The sequence below is a fragment of the Glossina fuscipes genome, unplaced genomic scaffold, assembly GCF_014805625.2.
Source record: "Glossina fuscipes isolate IAEA_lab_2018 unplaced genomic scaffold, Yale_Gfus_2 117, whole genome shotgun sequence".
Classification (NCBI taxonomy): domain Eukaryota; kingdom Metazoa; phylum Arthropoda; class Insecta; order Diptera; family Glossinidae; genus Glossina; species Glossina fuscipes.
In genome coordinates, this window is record NW_023998460.1 from 1,059,518 (window position 1) to 1,077,747 (window position 18,230).

Genomic DNA, 18,230 nt, shown 5'->3' on the forward strand with positions numbered 1-18,230 from the left:
ACCCGTTTGGCTAATGATAATAATAATATACCTAAATACGACATATTGAAAAATCCTCTAATGCTTTCTCAAAAATTGAGGATTTGATTAACAAGCAATATGATGACGGTCTTACTTTTTAAACAATGCATACAAGTCTCAGAATCGCCATACGGAATGTCAACGGCCTTTCCAATCACATCAGTGAAGTAGAAATTTTTCTTCCGGAAAATTTTATCGACATTCTTCTTATCACAGAACCACTTCACAAATCTTTGTCGCTTCAAAATCAATATGCATAATTTAGTAACTGACATCCATCCTTATGATAGAGCTCACGCTGATTCTGCGATTCTAGTGATTTCTACTACTAAGTGGAACACTTCGATTATCTGCAAAATATCTGTATTAATAAAAATAGAAATGTTTTTCGTATTTCAATTTAAGCAATTTAGTTTCCCCCTCTGCAAAATTTATTGTTTAACACTGCTTTAATGCCAAGCGTCAATGATGGGAATCTAGACTAAAAAGTTCGAAAGGAAGGGAGATCTTCAAATCCATTCGCAATAAAAACTATTCTATTTTGCCCACTAGTTGGCCATTTTGTCTGTGGAAAGTTTCTGACTTGCTGTACGCTCTGGTATTCTTGCTAACTTACTTTGTATCTACGACGATAACGACTGTACTTCTGATCACTTTTGGCTGATTATCAACTTTAATTCGACTCTTCACAATCTCTATCTTAAAAATAACGTGATCAATCGTTAACCAGATATTGAAGCGATAATACCGATAATAATTTACATCTTAATCTGAGTTCGCAAAATTCGTTCGACAATAATAATGCGATAGAAGATTTTACAAATATTATTTACCAAGCTGGTTTTGTCTGCTCCCAGAAATTCTGATGAGATATAACAACAATTATATTACCCTTGATATAGCGGGAGAGAAAGACCGCAACAACCGCAAAACGGTAGGACTCCTCTAGATAAAAGAAATTTGAATACAGCTACAAGAAATCAGCGCTTTCACGGCTAATTGATATAACAAATGAGCAAGTTAAGAATTTCTTAATCAACACTAACTCCAACCAGACAAATCGTTCCTTTAGCAGACATGTTTTAAGCCTAATATGGGACTTCAAACGAAGAAAAAATATTGATATTTCTAGACAGCCCATTTCCCATGGATTGGTTTTCCAGATATATGTCAGTTGCTGAAATCAAAAAAGAAGTGAGCAAATTAACCTGTAAAAATCCCCTGGTTACGATTGCAAAAGTGGAATAACTATTAAATATTTATCAACTAGGGCGGCGCTCTTTTTCTTAACATTCATTTTTAGTACTATGTTAAGATTGACTAACTTTCCAACACAATGAAAATGCACAGAAATAATTATAATGGCTATACCTAATAAACCAGAAAATGTTATAAGCGTAAGGACCAATTAGTTTACTGGTTACTTTTTCAGACTTTTAAAGAGCAAAAACCCTGTGATTCTTAATCACCAGTTCGGTTTCAGGAATGAACATGACACCATTGAGCAAAGTCATCGTTTTGTTAAGTGCTTGCGAGAAGCTATTGAAAGTAGCGGTGTATCCCTTAATAAGGAGAAAGACTTTGATCGGGCTTATTGTGATGGCCTACTTTTCAAAACTAAAAAATTTCGTCAAACTCCTATGTATTTGCTACTTAAATCCTTTTTGCGTAAAAGACATTTGCATGTTAAATTTGAAAATGACAAAATATGCTAAAGTATCCTCGAACGTATTTGAAGTTATGACAAACAACTGTGTGAACAGCCAATAAACCTAATGTTGAAATAGTGCGAAAATATTTATCTGAAACCCTCGGCTCTACTGTTAATGGTACGCGGTTTTTTAGCAACAAAACTATTCATTCATCAAAAATCTATTTCAAGGCATTCCCCCAAAATACCTTGTAAGCCTGAGTAATCACATAAATTCTTTGGCAATATCTCTTTTGGATGAATTCAATAAAATAAGAAGATTGAAAACATCGGACATACCGGATCTCCCATTTACAAACTAACATAATTTTATTCTTCAAATTATTTTAATGAATTTTCTAAGTTTATTGATGCCTTTTAGGGGAAAAACCTCTGTTATTTTTCTCATTTTGATATAGCATTTAGCACTTTTTGAATAAATTGTAAGTTTATTTTATTGTAATTAAAAAAAAACAATAAGCAATACGGTGGAGTCATTTTCATTCGGGAAGATTTTGTTGGTAAGTCATCACTCTTAGAAAAAGTATGCGCAATATTACAAACAGTCACCATGAGTTGACTATAAAACGATATTCGATGTTTAAATGTTATACTATCTTACTTGCTACTGAAGCATAATGAAATCGACTTATTTCATAAGTTTGACAATGATTAACAAAGAACGGATAGCTTATTGGCAGTGGAATAGGCATCGCTCAAAGGTAATGATAGTTTATGTATGCTGAGCAAGGCGTAAGCGCTTGGAGGTATATCGCGCTCAAAGATTTGACGCAACTCAACTATTAACTTAAATGAACTTATATCTCTAAAATTTATTAAAACGACCCCATTCTTTCTCTGGTATTTACATCAACAAACAAAATTTAGACAGAACTAATTTTCGCCATTAAAGAATAGCTCACGTAGGTCACTAACAAATTCTGCTCTATTCCTCCATCCCGTCTTTCTACTCACAGTCGTAGAAGATGCAATCTGTTAAATATCGTCTCTTCTTGTGGATATAGCCTAACATATTATGCCCAACACGAAATTATTATTAAAAACGGCTTCTTGTTTTCTTCAATTTTCTCATCGTTTTTTGTTATTTTTGCGAAAACTGCCTTTGTATAAAATTGAACATTTATCTTAGCACTCTTCGTATTATGAATAAATCGTCGAGCAAACTAGCTTATGGTTAAAAAAAATTTTTTGAATAAATCATGTTGTCTTCAGATGTACAGAGGGCACTTCATTACTTATTTAAGAAAATAGCTCGTTTTGGAAATATCTATAAAAATTAGATTGATTCGCAACAAATGTGCTTCAAAACTTTTAAATTGACTTCTACAGCGTCGTGTTCAAAAAGTGATCGATAGGACCGAATTTCAGAAAACAAAGCTTTATTTGTCAAGTTCCCGGCAGCCCGTTCGGACAGGTAAACAAGGCTGAAGAGACAAAAATGTTTAAAAATATCAGACCGGTGCTTTTGAGTTGATAAAGTGAAAAAAAAAACATATAATTATTAACAGAATTAACCAGCAAAAGTCATTTAACTATTAATATGTGCATCAAGAGGAAAAATAAAAAACATTTTTTCGAAAGTTAACCGACTTCTTTATAAAAGAGAACCCATCGGGCACAATTTCGAGTAACTGCAAAAGACTAACTTTATAAACTAATGAAGTGAAAATAATTTTTTGAGCACTATGTAAATCAAAGCACATGCCTTTAAAATAAAAATTCTCCGTATTTTTAGAACATACCGCGTATATGTGAATGCAGAGCACTACATTTATTTTTAATTGATAGCTCAATAGTATCTTCATAACGTTTGTGAAGAAAATAAATTATTTTTTTTTGCACACAAATTATTGCGAAGTATTTGCTTAGAGCATATAGTGCAATTTTTAATTTATTCATTTTCTTAAAGTAGCTATGTCCACACTGAAGAGCTGGAATTTTAATAAAAAAAATAAAAAAGTTTGTTCGGCGTTGGCCGAATCTTTTATATCCACCACTTTTTTTTCATCTCCGTGGAATGTACGTGTAAATTTTTATTGTATGACCTTTTGTAATCTTTGAATACTGAGGAAAAAAATGCGTAAATCGGAATTTTTTCACGGTGTGCTGCACTGTACGCGTGTTCTTCGATCAGTTTGGGCCATTTTCAGTACCCACCCACTTGCAAGAACTTTCATTGCTTCTGCCAAATTTGAAGGCGATAGTTTTATTCTTTAAAGTTTACATTGCACAGACGGTCATGCTGAAATCGAATCAGAAGCTGCCTTCTTCGTGCTGCAAACATTATGAAAAAATGAATAAACACTTATCCTTCGGCGGTAGGTGTAAGAAAAAATAAGTAAGAAAATTATAATCGGCTGTGACCGAATTCTTTTTACTCATTACCGCTATCAAAAAAAAAACTACTAAAAGAAAGGGAAAACTCCATTTCCACAGCCTATAATATTGGTTGATTTTCCCTATTTTTAAGCAATAAAGGTAAAAATGCACGTCGTATATTTATTGTAAGTTATAATTAACGAGCGGAAAACACGGCAAGCAAAGGCATTCTTAGTTGTTGTTGCAAGTTAAGCGTGTATTTTAACTAGTCTGGGGTGTTTTCAGATTCTTTTGCAAATAAGTAGGCGGTATTATCATTTTTGCGAAAGTTTCGACGAACGTATACGCCTCTTCCTTCGGTAACATGCATAAAAAAAAGAGAATAAAGAACGTGTTCAAACTTATATACGCTTCAACGAAAATTGAAGCAGATGATGGTGGTGATAATGATTTCGATTGCAAAGGCTCCTCTGATCCTTAGCATATACATAAGCTCCTTCATTACATCAAAAAACACCCTTTGCGCCTCTAGTACTTTTATTTCCAGTTTGTTAGCCAATATTTAATTTTGCACAACGTTCGTGATAATCTTCAGCAATTAACATGCTTTACAAATTTTCTTTTTAAAAATTATTTCAAAATGAAATTTTTTATTTCAAGATGTTTTAGAAGTTGTTTTTTCGATTGTTTTCGTTTTTTCGTAATCTTTTAATTTCAAAACAAATGTCTTGAATTTGTTGTTGCGAATAAAAATTCTGAATAACAGAAGAAGAAGAAACATTAAATTTTGCTATTACATGATTCCCAAAACTGCGTTCCCAACTATATCGAAAACTACTTATTTTTGTAATTTAGTTTTCCAACATTGAATGAATCCTTTCATTTGATAAATAAAACACGAAATTTTTCGCCGTTTAGAGTAACTATATTTTCAAAAACTTTGTTAAAATATTAGCCGTTTGCAAAGAAATGCTTTACTGTGCAATCCACGACCAGACAAACATGTTTAGGTGCATTCCAAATTTCAAATTGACCAAGAACTTATATACTTTATGGGATTTTTGAAGCTTATTTCTGCATCTTATAAAGGTATTCAAAAAGCTGAAGCTTGATACACTAATATTGGGCGTGGTCAGTTTTTTCCATTTTTTCAAAGCCAACCATTTGTTAATAAATAATATTCAGATTAACTTATCGAAAGTGCACATATTTGCCTACAAAATGATGTTTCAAATTTTACTAAAGATTCGAATGAAAGCTATGAAATTATTTGGGTTGTGTAGCGTAATAATTTGAGAAAAATTGGTTTACAATTTCAAGTACTTGTAATACTAACTACCAAATGTAACGTTGTTATGGATATGGTCTAATTTAATGTAATAAGTGAATGCTCCACTTGCCAAATCGATTAACTCTATAAAATCAAAAGTAGAAAAAGCGATAAACTTGTTTGTTTACATTGTGCTTATAGCGGCGGTAAAAACCCATTTCTATATGCTTTAGCTTTGTCAAGAGATGTTTTAATTAAGTTTTTTTTCATTAGAGTAAAAATTGGCGTTTTTGTTAATTAACTTTTACACTGTATTCTAGATTGCCCAAAGCATTAATTAAGCAAATAAAATTTTTTCTAAATATAGACTGTTATTCCATCCTAACAAAAAGTGTTTTAAAAAATTAGGAAAATCTGACCTTATATTTGGAATTGTTATAAAATATTCTAATTTAAAAATTAAGTCTTCAGCTGTTTCTTTAACCCCGGAGAGGACATTTGGAGATTCATAAAAGGGTAGCTTTCGTCATAAAGGTGTCCACTAAAGAGATGATTCCAGGAGTTAGAAGTTTTGTCAAAAAGAAATAGTAGGATAGGGTCAATTTCGACTCTTGCAACAATGTGATGTTTTTTATTTCATTCCTCATAAAAGGAGTTTTTTTTACTATTCTGAGCAATTCTTTGAATGAATGATAAAAGCAGTCAGTGCATATTACTTTTCTTATTCGCAAAATTTTTCTTGCGCTTACTTAGGAAATTATAGTATTTTTCTTTCTCGGTGACATACAACGCTTTCAAATATTTGAAGCCGATCAAGATATATTCCAATCCATAATCAAGAATATGCTATCACTAATCCAAAAAAAGGAAAAAATAGCGTACTTCTAGCTGGCTTTTAGGTATGTTTCTTCATTTCGCGATCCTCCTTACCTCACTTTTGCTCAAGTGGTGAAATTATATATTAAAATTTCCCTATTTAACCTAAACGCTAGCTTCTATCAAGTCGATCATCCAACTTAAGATCGTATGCACCTTTCACAGTACAGCTTTAATCGAACAACTGGCTGCGGACTTGACGCCCTTTGAAAGCTTTCAAATAATAAAAAGAATATCCATTACAACATTGTTTACACTTACAAAGTAATTCGATTTCATTTAATAAATTTAAGTTTATGTAAAAGCCGGTTTACACATTATTTCGAAGGTGCGCTGTTACTCTGAAATGTCAAAAAAATTTTGACGGCGATAGCTCACAATTTTTTTTGGTGCAAATACATAAACGATTAAAATAATTCATTTCATTGCTCTTTTCGCTTCTGCTCAGTCAAATTTATGGCACGATGGGGAGATATTACAACTACTTTGCGACTATGTATTGCACTATTAAGGAAAAAATGGCCATATTATATTTGAATGTTTTGAAGATTATTCGTTTTTTGCGTTTTGCTGATGGCGCCTACAAGAACAGCAAGAAAGAAACAAATATTTTCATCATCAAAAATTATCATTTAAAAAGGAAAAGAATATTTAGAAATCATATCTGCGCCAAAAATGCATTACAAAGAATTTTTTGTTGCTGTTTCTTTTTTTTTTTTTTTTAGAGAAAAAGAAAATCAATCTTGTGTACTGGATAGCACTAACAAGTAAGAAATTAAAGATCAGAACATGCAAAAGGCGATTGCATATGTAGCTATGAAATTGTGTTTATATGTGTAAATATACATATGGACACGCATGCGAGTTATACGTTACGTAAAGAATAAAAGTTGCCTCTAATTGGCGCCTTAATTATTATTTTTAATTGTGTTTTAGCGCAGTCAGATATTCAAACAGACGGAGAGACGTGAATGGGTCGGTCTGCTTATATATTTACGAACATATACAGTGAGTCCTATTAGTATTGGGTTTAATCCCCTCGACAAAAAGTAAACGCTTGTTCATTGTCCAAACATACAAATTTATTTTATTATTTTGTACTACTAGAGAATGCATATTGAAATATAAAAAAAAGCAAACGAAACATTATTCCAGGAGACAAGTAGAATTCGCGAGAAAATACGTTTCTAAGCTAATTTTTTTCGTTATACTTGCAGGTGAGACTAAATGTAACGTTATTTCATTACGAACTTTCCTATTACGTTATTGTACCAGTGGCCTATGGCAGTGGTCACGTTATAGTGTTGGTATGCGTTGGAGCCAATGGGGTCGGAAGATCGGTGTTTATGGATAACCGTTCTAAACGAGAGGAGTTATTGAAGGAAAATTTAAAAGAAAGTGCGGACAAACTTGGTATTTTGGAAACATTCAAATTCTACCAAGATAACAACCTCAAGCATATGTCGCGCTTAATTCAGGAATGACTTTTCTATAACTGTCCTTCCGCAATCACCAGGCATCAACCCTAACAAAAATATTTGGGATGAATTGGACCGCCGTGCGCGAAAACACACGATTATTTCCGACCAAGATCTGAAAAATCGACTACAAGAAGAATGGAGTAATATCCCTGTTTCCTCCATAAGAAAAATAATGCAAAATATGTCAAAACGTTTAAATCACGTCATTAAGCAAAAAGTATATCCCACTAGATATTAATTTTTAATAATATGTTGTTTGTTTTTCTCCACATTTTTCTTTATGTGAAAAAACTCAATATTAATGATGCTATATTTTTTGAGTTCTTGCAGTTATTTGATTTTCTTGTCTACTGAAATTTTTTTTTTTATTTATATATATATTTCAATACGTATTGCCTAGTAGTACAATATAATAAAATAAATTTTCATGTTTGGAAAATGGACTAGATTTAACAAGCGTTTATTTTTTGTAGAGCGAAAAAGACTAATATTAATGGGACGCACTGTATGAAAACAGACAGGTTCGCAATCTACAGCAAGCAGGGTGAAGACAACGCGTAACCTGTATGTTTATTAATGAAACTAAAAGCGTTTTCAGCTCACAGTCAAAGTAGGAGACATCCAAACAAAAACCAAATATGAATAAATTTCAAATTGAAAATTTGTAGTATTGAAACAAATAAAGAGCGACGTCCGTCACTAAAATCTCCTACTTCTACAGATGCAAATGATGAAGAAATGAGAAATACCAGTGCACATAACGCTTGAATTCGATGGTTTTGACTTTGCTATACATAAAGTAACACTTTTCCATTTAATATAATTAATTTATTCAACATACGCCGACGCTAATCATGCAGCGCTCAAAGCTCTTCTTCTTTCAAATTCATTACTTTTGCTGTTTACTTGAAGAAATTTGCTGCCGAAGCCCACCAAAAACGTTGAGTCTTATGGTTATGCTGCTCCATCATATTTCAATTGTCGGTTTTGGTTTAAACGGTTTAAAAGTGGCCACCCGAATTGACTGAAATAACACCTTCTGATTACCACTTGTTCAAATCTGTGCAGCATGGCTTGGATGGTAAGCGGTTTCGCAAAATGAGAGGGAAAATGGGTCGGTCGGTGGATCGTTGCCGAACCAATATAAGTCCTTTCGACATGATATCGCCATATTGTAAAATGTTGTAGAAAGTTATGGAAATGCCATTTTCAAGTGAAAAAGTGATCAAAATTTTTGCAAATATTTAATAATATCTGTTCTAAGTTGGTTATTGGTGAAAATATGTATTAATTGGAGATTTTCCGAGCCTGTTTTGGGACATTTTAATATTTATGATTAATTTTAGCTTGAGGCGCTAACTTCAAAGAAAAATAAAGGCGCTACTAATGTTTTACAATTTCAATTTTTGACTTGCTATTTTGAAAATGGTAATTTCAGATATTTTTTTTTTTTGATTTTTCGATTTATTTTATTTCAATTTTTCAGCTTTGCTATCTGCGAAATGTAATTAGAAAATTTCTATATTGTGAAAAAATTTTCGCGGTGAGTAAACATTTATTGGTCAATGAAGATATACGAAGAATGTTACGCGACGTACGTAACTTGATTTTTGCTTCTTTGTCCTCAGCGTACATTAGCAGGTCGCTTACTTGATCTACGTAAGCAGTTATGAAAGCACCTTCACTAGTTCTGACGGATTTCAAAAGTTGATTACGTTGCAATAGCTTTGGAGTTTCATATATAATTAGCAAAGAAGCCCCAGCGTTTCTGTTGTATCGAATTCTCGAATAAAAACGTCGGATAAAATGGGTAACTTTCGTTATGCTCGATACTCTGCTTTTAGTTTCTTGCTTTACAACACTGCAAATAATATCATAGACCTCACTGAAACTCCATAGTTGCGAAAATCTTGCACACCGAAGAGGAAGCAAAAAATTCGATGCAATTGCAGAGTGCAAAATAATTTATTTGATTTTCATAAGATAGCAGAAACACGCAACGCTGAATCGTTTGTTTTGTAGACTAAACTTTTTTTTTTATACATATTATAGCTGGCCTAAGTTTACAAAGTTTCTGTCCCATCGCCCCAAGAAATTGATTCAAAATACTCGTTATTTGGTCGAATATCAGTAACCGCTAAGTGAATCGGGACCACGTCATAATAGTTTAGCAGAAAAAAGGAGATAACTTTAAAGGGAAGAAAGAGTGAACATGTTTTCGTTGATCCAATCAATAAAATCTGTTATAACTAAAACAATCCACTAATAACTTAGTCGAGCAAAATTAAAATTTCACAATATTCCATACTTTATGGACTTTTCAATAATGAAGAATATGCCCAAAGAGCCATTGGGGAAATTAATCTTAATAATCTTTTCAAGAAATATATTTTAATTTTATAAAATTTGGACTAACCTTTTAATCTCTTCGCATTCCTTCTCCATTTTCAGCAATATTCCACGTTGTTTTTTCTTGATGGCAGCTATATGATTGACCAAACCCTTAGCTTTGTAACGGGCTTTCTGAACCTCCAACCAAGCAATTTGGCTCTTTGTGCGGTCCAATAAAGCTCTTTCACGCATTTTCAAAAGAGCTGTTAAATGTTCGGTTTTGGTGGTTTCGCTTTGTATTAATTTATCATACTGTAGAAAACAAAACGTAATAAAGATTGAAAAAAGCTTAACAAGAATAATAAAATAAATACAATTTACCAAGCCCACATTAGAGTAGTTAAGAGAAGATTCCGACATAGTGTCTTGTGAAACAGCAATTTTGTCATACTTTCCTTGACCGGAAAGATAAAAAAGTTTCACAATTTCAGCGCCGGTGGCAAGGCGACGATAGACTTTGTTTTTTAACGTTGAAGAAACCGCAAAATTGGTAAGATTACGACTTGATGACATGGCACTGCTGGTAATTTCATCATCTGCGCTTTGGTCGAATTCCGTGGAGGTCCGATGGGAGGCGACCAAAGTAGGTGGATGAAATTGATGATCGCTATAAGAGCGTTGGGAAGCATTGCTATTCATAAAATCCCCGCGAGAACAGTTGACGTGACTGATGAACGTTTTAGGCTTTGAATTTTCACCTTTATGCCAGGATTCCTTTGGCAATTCCTCTGGAACTCTTGGATTTTTCGAAGTAACGTGTCGAGATGGTTTAAGCTCTATGGAATCTAACATTTCCGATTGTAGACAATGCTGGGTTTTATTTTCTTTATTAGAGCCGGAATCACAGAAAATTTCACCAATGTCATTTTCTACATTGTCATTATTGGCTGCTAATTGTAAGTAATTTGAGTTTTCATTTGGACTCGTTTTCGAGATTTCATTAGCCGCATCGATTGACTGGCTTTTACAAGAAGGCTCTGTTCTTCCATTGTTTTCTCCATCTGTACTTGAGTCTGACAGTTTTGTAAGCCTTCTTTTCTTAAAGATTTCTATTAATTGCTCACTGTTATCCCCATTAGTTGTTCTTGTCATCGTTGTCATTGTTTCTGCACTGGATTCTGGCGATTTTTTTCTTTCTGAATTCAGATTACCGCTAAACTGCGTATTGTTATCACTACTAATATGTAAATCCTTTGGTTCCTTGGCAAAGAAAAACTCGCCGTCAGCATCAAAATTTTCTGGAGAATTTTTTGGAGTTTTCAATATAGAGTCGTTTCCTGAGTCTTGTGACAATCTTTTGGATTTGTTGGAGTAAGAATTATTGGACTTTGGAACGCATTCTAAGCCATCCGTTACTCGTCTTCTTTGCTCTTGTGATTCTTTAATGGCTAATGTTAAATCTCTCTTCATTTTTTCCATGAATTCCAAGCGTTTCCCAAATTCCATACTATTATTATTTTCTAATACATCTTCAGCATCTGTTAGAGTCAAAAGACAGTTGGAATTGCTGAGATTGCTTAAAGCTACGCCCACATCGATTGGTGGCACAAATTTTTGTTCTTCTTCCTTTAACAGCTTATTGGCATTAACCGTACTTGTGAAACAATTTTGAGACTTATCCGAGAACGACATTAGAGGCATCTTTTTGGGAGAAGTAACAAATAGGCAACCTTTGTGATATTTGAGAGTCTGTTCAAGTTTTTCTATTTGACATTTTTCACTTTTAGCTTTATCTTCGCTAGACTCTTCAGTAACAGGTTCAAAATCTGAAGAATACTCTATTGTATATTGTTTACTGATTCGAGGACTTAACAATTGTTGTGACTTATCTAAAGTGAATTTTAATTGTTCGTTTACTTGTATAACCTGCGTTAGACTCCGGTTAAAGTCTTCTAACAGCTGTGAAAATTCTTTATCCATGTTTTTATTTTCCGTTCTCTGTATTTTTAGAAGCTCTATGCGCTCTACTGATAGAGGACTAACAGATGCTAGTTTGGGTCTATTTTCCTTTGTATCCCCTTGTTTTTTATTGAAAGTGGTTTTCGATTCAGTTTCCAAAGAAGAAACTTCCGACACGGTGTTTGTCAAAGGCAATTGCATGGAAATTGAACTTAAATTCGTAATAGTTTCCGAACTTTTTGAATTAAGGTTTTCAGTATAAAGAGCTTCAAAAGAATTTTTCAAACGGACATCGAATTCGTGAGTTCCAACTTCCACTTCCTTTGGAAACGTTAATTTCGTAATTTCAGGACTTAAATCTAACGTGAACTTTATAGGCTTTGTTAAGGATTCTTGAAATTTATTGGAAATTTTAAAAACTTCAGATTTTTGATGTTTTAATTTTTCTGCTGAAGTTAACTTTACTATTTCAGGACTAGAATCGTAGGTGGACTTTAACGGCTTTTCCAGGTTTACAAGAAACTCTTCAACTCTTTCGGAAATTTCTGCGTTGTCGGCATTATGGTTCTTTTGCTCTCCAGAAAAATTGAATTCAAAGTTTTCAGTATTTGATCTTGATTTACTTTTAACTGTTTCCTTCAACACTTGTGGTTTCGTTAAAGAGGACCTTGTTACTGCTGCATCACACTCAAAATCTTCCTCCGGTGAAATATATTTATTTTCTGGTATTCTAAATTCATTGCTCTTCTGCTCTTTATGATTATTGGGTGTTTGAGTAATGGCCTCAAGTTTGCGTCTAACCGCCAATATAAAATTATAAGGATATACTTGAGCACTACTAGGTCTTAACCAATAAGGTAAATTGTGAGGTTTTGTTTGTTTTTTAGATTCTTTAATAAATCCAATGTTTTCTTCGATTTTTGCTTTGCTAACCTGACGAACTTCTCTTTCGTTTTGTTCATTATTCTTCCCCAGTCCTAATAGGCCATCCAAAGGCTTTAGAAGCTTTTCTTCAATTGCTTTTCTAAGGCGAGGTTCTTTTGATTCTTCCTCGCTCAAAGTTTCAATTGCTTTTTTCTTTTTTTCGCTGTCACATTTTTTTCCAGTTTTTTCCGTAAGTGTACTTAAATTGGGTGTTATTGTTTCCAAGGCCTTATTTTCGTTTTCAAAATCTAAGCCACGCAATCCACTAGGAAAATTCTCCCCACTGTTGTCTTGTTTACGCAACAATCCAACTCGTTTACCTTCTTCTTTCAAAGGATTTGATTTTACTTTTGGAGAAGCCCAAATAATGTTAGTATGTAAACTTAAAGCAGATCTCGAAATCACTTGAGCTCTATTTAAAGGCCTTGGGCGATCTGTGATATGACCTTTTGCTATTTTGTTTTGTTGTTTTGTATTCCAATCCAAAGATTCTGAAGTTTCATTAGAATACAAAAACGCTTTCTCCGATTCTGTATTTTGTTCCGCTCGTGTTTCATCACTATGCTTTTCTTTTTTTTCTACTGATTCATTAGTTTGTTCGGCCTTCAATTTTTTTTTCTCAAGGTTTTTGTTAACTAACTTTTTTGTATTTTTTTGTAACTCTTCTAAACGTTTTTTAATTTCTTCTTTAGCCGATTTATCTTTATCTGCCTTTTCTTGTCTCAGTTGTGAATGTAATTTATATTTTCGCTTTTGCCCTGCCGCCAATCGATGTGTTCCCTCTGGTTTTCTAGGAGTTTTCTTGCTTCTTTCCCTAGTAATAGATAGTTGAGATAATTTAGATCTGATTTTGTCTGTTTGCTCATGTGATATATCTTTTCTAGATTCCTCCAAATCAGTTTGGCTTCGACGATAAGTAACAGTCTTCGTTTCATTCATATTATTTCCCTCTTTCGCCTCTATTTCGGCGTTTGTTGTTTCGACAGACTTTATGTTTTTGTCATTAACATCATTCAAATTTTTCTGTATTTCCTTTAATTCACGATCACGTTTCTCTTTCTTGTCCATAAATTTCTCTTGAAGCTTAGACATTCTTTTCGATTGTTGACAAGAATAAACTAGAGCTGAAACCGGCTCTTTTGGAGGCGGTATATCTTTAGCCGATTTGTCAGTTTTAGTCCACTGCGTACTAGATCCGCATTCATAAGATATCCTTGCAATGTGTGTTGTAATTCCTGTAGGTCTGCACATCAAATGGGAAGCTTTGTGAAAGAAAAAATTTATCGTAAAAAACATGATATGTTATAATTTTCAATTATACCATGCGTCTAAGATGGTGGAATAGTAAAATTTTAAAACAACTTTCTACGATTCCTTAGCTAACTCACCCGGCGTTCCTGAAAGTTTTTTTATATTTGTTTGAAACTGGCTTGTAGATCGTTCATATGTACCATTATTCGTAGATGTTGTTGCTGTTTGCATTGTTGTTAAAGTTCTTCGTGTTAAAGTCCTAAGCTCTTCTTGCTTTGCAGCTTGCGCGTCCTGTCCGCCTGTTGTTGTTGTCGCTTGAAAGCAATGCCTAAATTGTTTTTGCCACCGATTTGGTTGTCTTTGTCTCGTTTCGCGTTTTTTTTAAGTATTTTTGTGGCTACACTTTCACATGATTTCTATAATTCATTGTCCAAAAATTTTCTAATAAAGCTATATAGAAAAATTTTTAATAAAAAATATTGATAAGAAGCACATCACAATTAATTTAAAAGGAGAGATAATTGTTTACAAGAGATCATAAGAGAACAAAACAACCTTGCGCACATGGCTGCAAGTTTACGTATCGAATAAACAAAAAAAAATATTAACTAGAATTATTTCGCACCAAAACGTGATTAACAGAAATTAGCTAAAATTATTTGGCACCAAAAAGTGGTTAGAAAAATAAGCAACGATTTCAAAAACAAATGAAATATACTAGTGTTATGGCTATATATATACATATATACATAACGACATTTAATATAAATTAAGATTATTTACATAATAATAAATTTAAAATTTGATAAACAGTCTTCAGCCAAAAAAAAATGAACTAGAATTATTTGCCACCAATAAGTGGTCAACAGAATAGATCCATGAAAAATGATTTCGGAACGTATGAAGTATACTAATATTGGTATATTTAATATTGGTATGTATAAATTTATATACACAACGACATTTAATATAACAACAAATTAGGATTAATAACATAATAAGAAATTTAGAATTTGATATAAGCCGATAGCCTTAGATGCTAGTGCTTTTAAGAGTTTAGTCTTAGAATTTATTTCTCTGGCGAAATTAATAATAATAATAATAATAGAATTTGATAACCAAAATCTTAAGTCGAAAACACATACCAATTGCGCATATCAAGCATATAAATTTATGTTAAACATATTGACAGCAACAACTATACATGCATAAAAATTTTTAGATATTTTAGACGTAAAAATATGTCTAACTAATTACTAAGCATTACCAGTATTATCAAATCAATTGACATTTTTGTTATTACTCTAATATACTGGTCGTTTACGTTTATTCTAATTAGCTGACATGTAATTTGTTGTTTATACTTATGTCAATTTTCTTATTTTTATTCCTCAAATGATATGGTAAGGTAGATGAAAGAGCGCTTTCTGTATATGTTATCTATTCAACTTTAATACGCGCAGAAAAAACGCAAAAATATTGCGCGATTGTTGAGATACAAGAACGTTGCTATATATTTTCGGCCTGAAGCAATGATGTGTATAAGTGGTAAACACAATGGTAAGCGGCGATGGGGCAATACTATGTATGAGGAATAACACAAAATGTTATCGTACAAACAACTTAAATTTCTAATTGATTACTGAAAAATAAAGAAGATGGCTTTAAAAAAATGAATGTAGGGCGCAGTTAAATAAAATAAATGATAAAAAAGGTTTAATATGAAATTCACATTTTAAATTGAAAGTAAATTGTATTTAATGCTTGTTTTTTATTTTCTAGAAAATAATATCGTGTGTAAACCAAAATTTTGAATCATATATCATATAAAAAGCATTTAAATTAGTGATAAAAATATTTTAAGTTTAAAATAAATTGTGTTTGCAATTTCTACGTTTTATTGCTGTTGTTTTATTATTTGCATACACGCAGAGTCACATGATTTGTTAATTCCCACAAAGACTCACAAAATGGTGGCAAAATTGAAGTCTCATCCCGAAAATATGAATAAAGCATTATTGTGTTGTCCCCATTACTCATTCAGGCCTACGATGTACATTTAAAGAAACAAAAATAATTAAAGCGGTCAATTCTGTTTCTCTAAAAAGAAAGAACTTAAAACGGAACATTGATCTTTTATATATTAATGGCACAACAAGGGTAAATTTGCCCTTCATTTGATTAAAATGATACAATCAGTGATTCCCAAATTGCGTAGGTGGCGCTATAGTTTCGTTTGAATGTCTTGCGAGTCTAGAAGGCATCCGCTTAGCTTGGTATTTAACCTCAAAACAAATCCCTTTATTTCCACAAATTATTAAAGCTACTTGGTTTATCAACTGCGCTCTCAGGTATAACATCGTTTGTCTTATTAACGGATTGATTTAATGATCATCTATTCCGATTTAACATAGTAAACAATCCTTTATGCACAAGGGGCGTCTTACAATCTCCTGATCATATTCTATCTGTCCGGATGTTCACTTCTCGCCATCCCATACTGCGCAAATTGAGTATATGTGGTTTTCGTGACATTCGTTCTTGACATTTTGCGTTCTCGAAATTTAGAAGCTTACGTCGCAATTTTTTCTTCATGCCATCAAAACATATAAGCGTTTACAGTCAATTTATGAACCTACTCTCTTTTACATTTTTTTGCTATCACACTCATTAATTCCTTAACATTCCTTTATACTCATATACCACATTACATCTTACAGGTTACTCCTCGCTCTTTTGTTCCATCGACGCGCGATCATCATTACATAATAGAAATACTTTATTTGCGTACAAGAATAATTGACATGCCTCAGAATTTGCCCAGCATGCAGAAGCAGTTCATTAGATTTAGCTTCCGTAAAGTTCATAAGTTACACTCTGCCGTGATGATACGAAGAAATAAGTTTACAGGGCGCGTTTAAAAATTAAATTTATATTTAGGCTTCCTATTCAAAGTCGAATGGTGTATAGAGCTAAACGCCTTGGAAAGATCAAGAGACATTGGAGCATTAGGTCTACCAACCTCATTGTTCACCCTAGTGGAATCAGTAAGTAAGCGGCAACGACGAAACACTACAGCCTTGACGAAAGACATGTTGGGATTCATAGGTATTCGCCCTTGTAATCTGAAAGATTTGATCCTTCCTAAGACGTTCTACGTTCTTCGATATGTTGGGAAGAAAGACCTTAGATTTCGGTGCAGGAACGGGCAGTTTTGAAAAAAATTGGAAATTTAGATAATTTAAAAATAAAGTAAGAAAAAAAACATGATTGCCTAGCAAAAAGACAGAAATCGGTGGAAAAACAACTTTAATACACTTAATCAGATTACTGTCAATGCCAAACGACACAGAGTTCACTTTATTTAATGCTCAATTTATGCCCATTAATTTCCAACTTATCGACATAGCAAAAGTAGAACTAGGCAGACGCCTTCGCCACAACCACAGATTCAAGCTCTGCATCACTACTAAGCTTTCAGAAAAGAAGCTATTTAGAAGATCAACATCACCATCCCAGTTCACGTCACAGCTGCTCCGCACAAATCAACAATTACGTAAATCTCTGTAAAGATCCGTCGCATCTGGACTTTCAAAGATAAGCGAAAAGAACTTTCTCTTCTCAATCTTTATCACATTCTTTGGTTTGTTGCGCAGCTTACAATAAATTTTCCAGTTCTCTGAAGTGAGATCAGATCTAAAAATCGAAAACATAATGTTCCAAAGGAGATGTACCTAGAATTCATCCACGTAGCATTACTCCCCCGCATCTCTTTCTTAACAACTGAAAAAAAGTATTATTATTATTATTTTAATTTTAGACTAATGAATTGAATTCTTAGACTAAAAAAAAGACATTTAGCACTAGCAACACAGGCTATCGGCTCTAATTTAAATAAATGGATATTAGATAATAAGCTTAGTAGTATAAATAAAGTAAAATATTGAATTGATATTTTGTTCTGAAGCTGATTGTAGAATGTCCAAAGGGTTAATCGTTCCAAATGCAATACTTCTAGCCAAGGAAAAGTTGAGGCAGTCGCAGAGAATGTGCTTTATAGCAAGAGTTTGTCCACAACAGCAGATTG

General features: G+C 32.9%; 1 protein-coding gene across 1 annotated transcript in view; it reads right to left on the bottom strand.

Moving 5' to 3' along the window:
* The window catches only part of LOC119640280 (major antigen-like), a 31,974-nt gene extending 17,286 nt beyond the window's left edge, over positions 1-14,688 (bottom strand). The window contains exons 1-3 of the mRNA XM_038038189.1: positions 14,281-14,688; positions 10,391-14,154; positions 10,095-10,321 (exon numbers count right to left, since the gene is read on the bottom strand). Of these exons, the coding sequence (XP_037894117.1) occupies positions 10,095-10,321; positions 10,391-14,154; positions 14,281-14,374 (4,085 nt within the window). The 5' untranslated portion in view covers positions 14,375-14,688. The remainder of the gene's footprint in view (positions 1-10,094; positions 10,322-10,390; positions 14,155-14,280) is intronic.
* Positions 14,689-18,230: the final 3,542 nt, after the last annotated feature.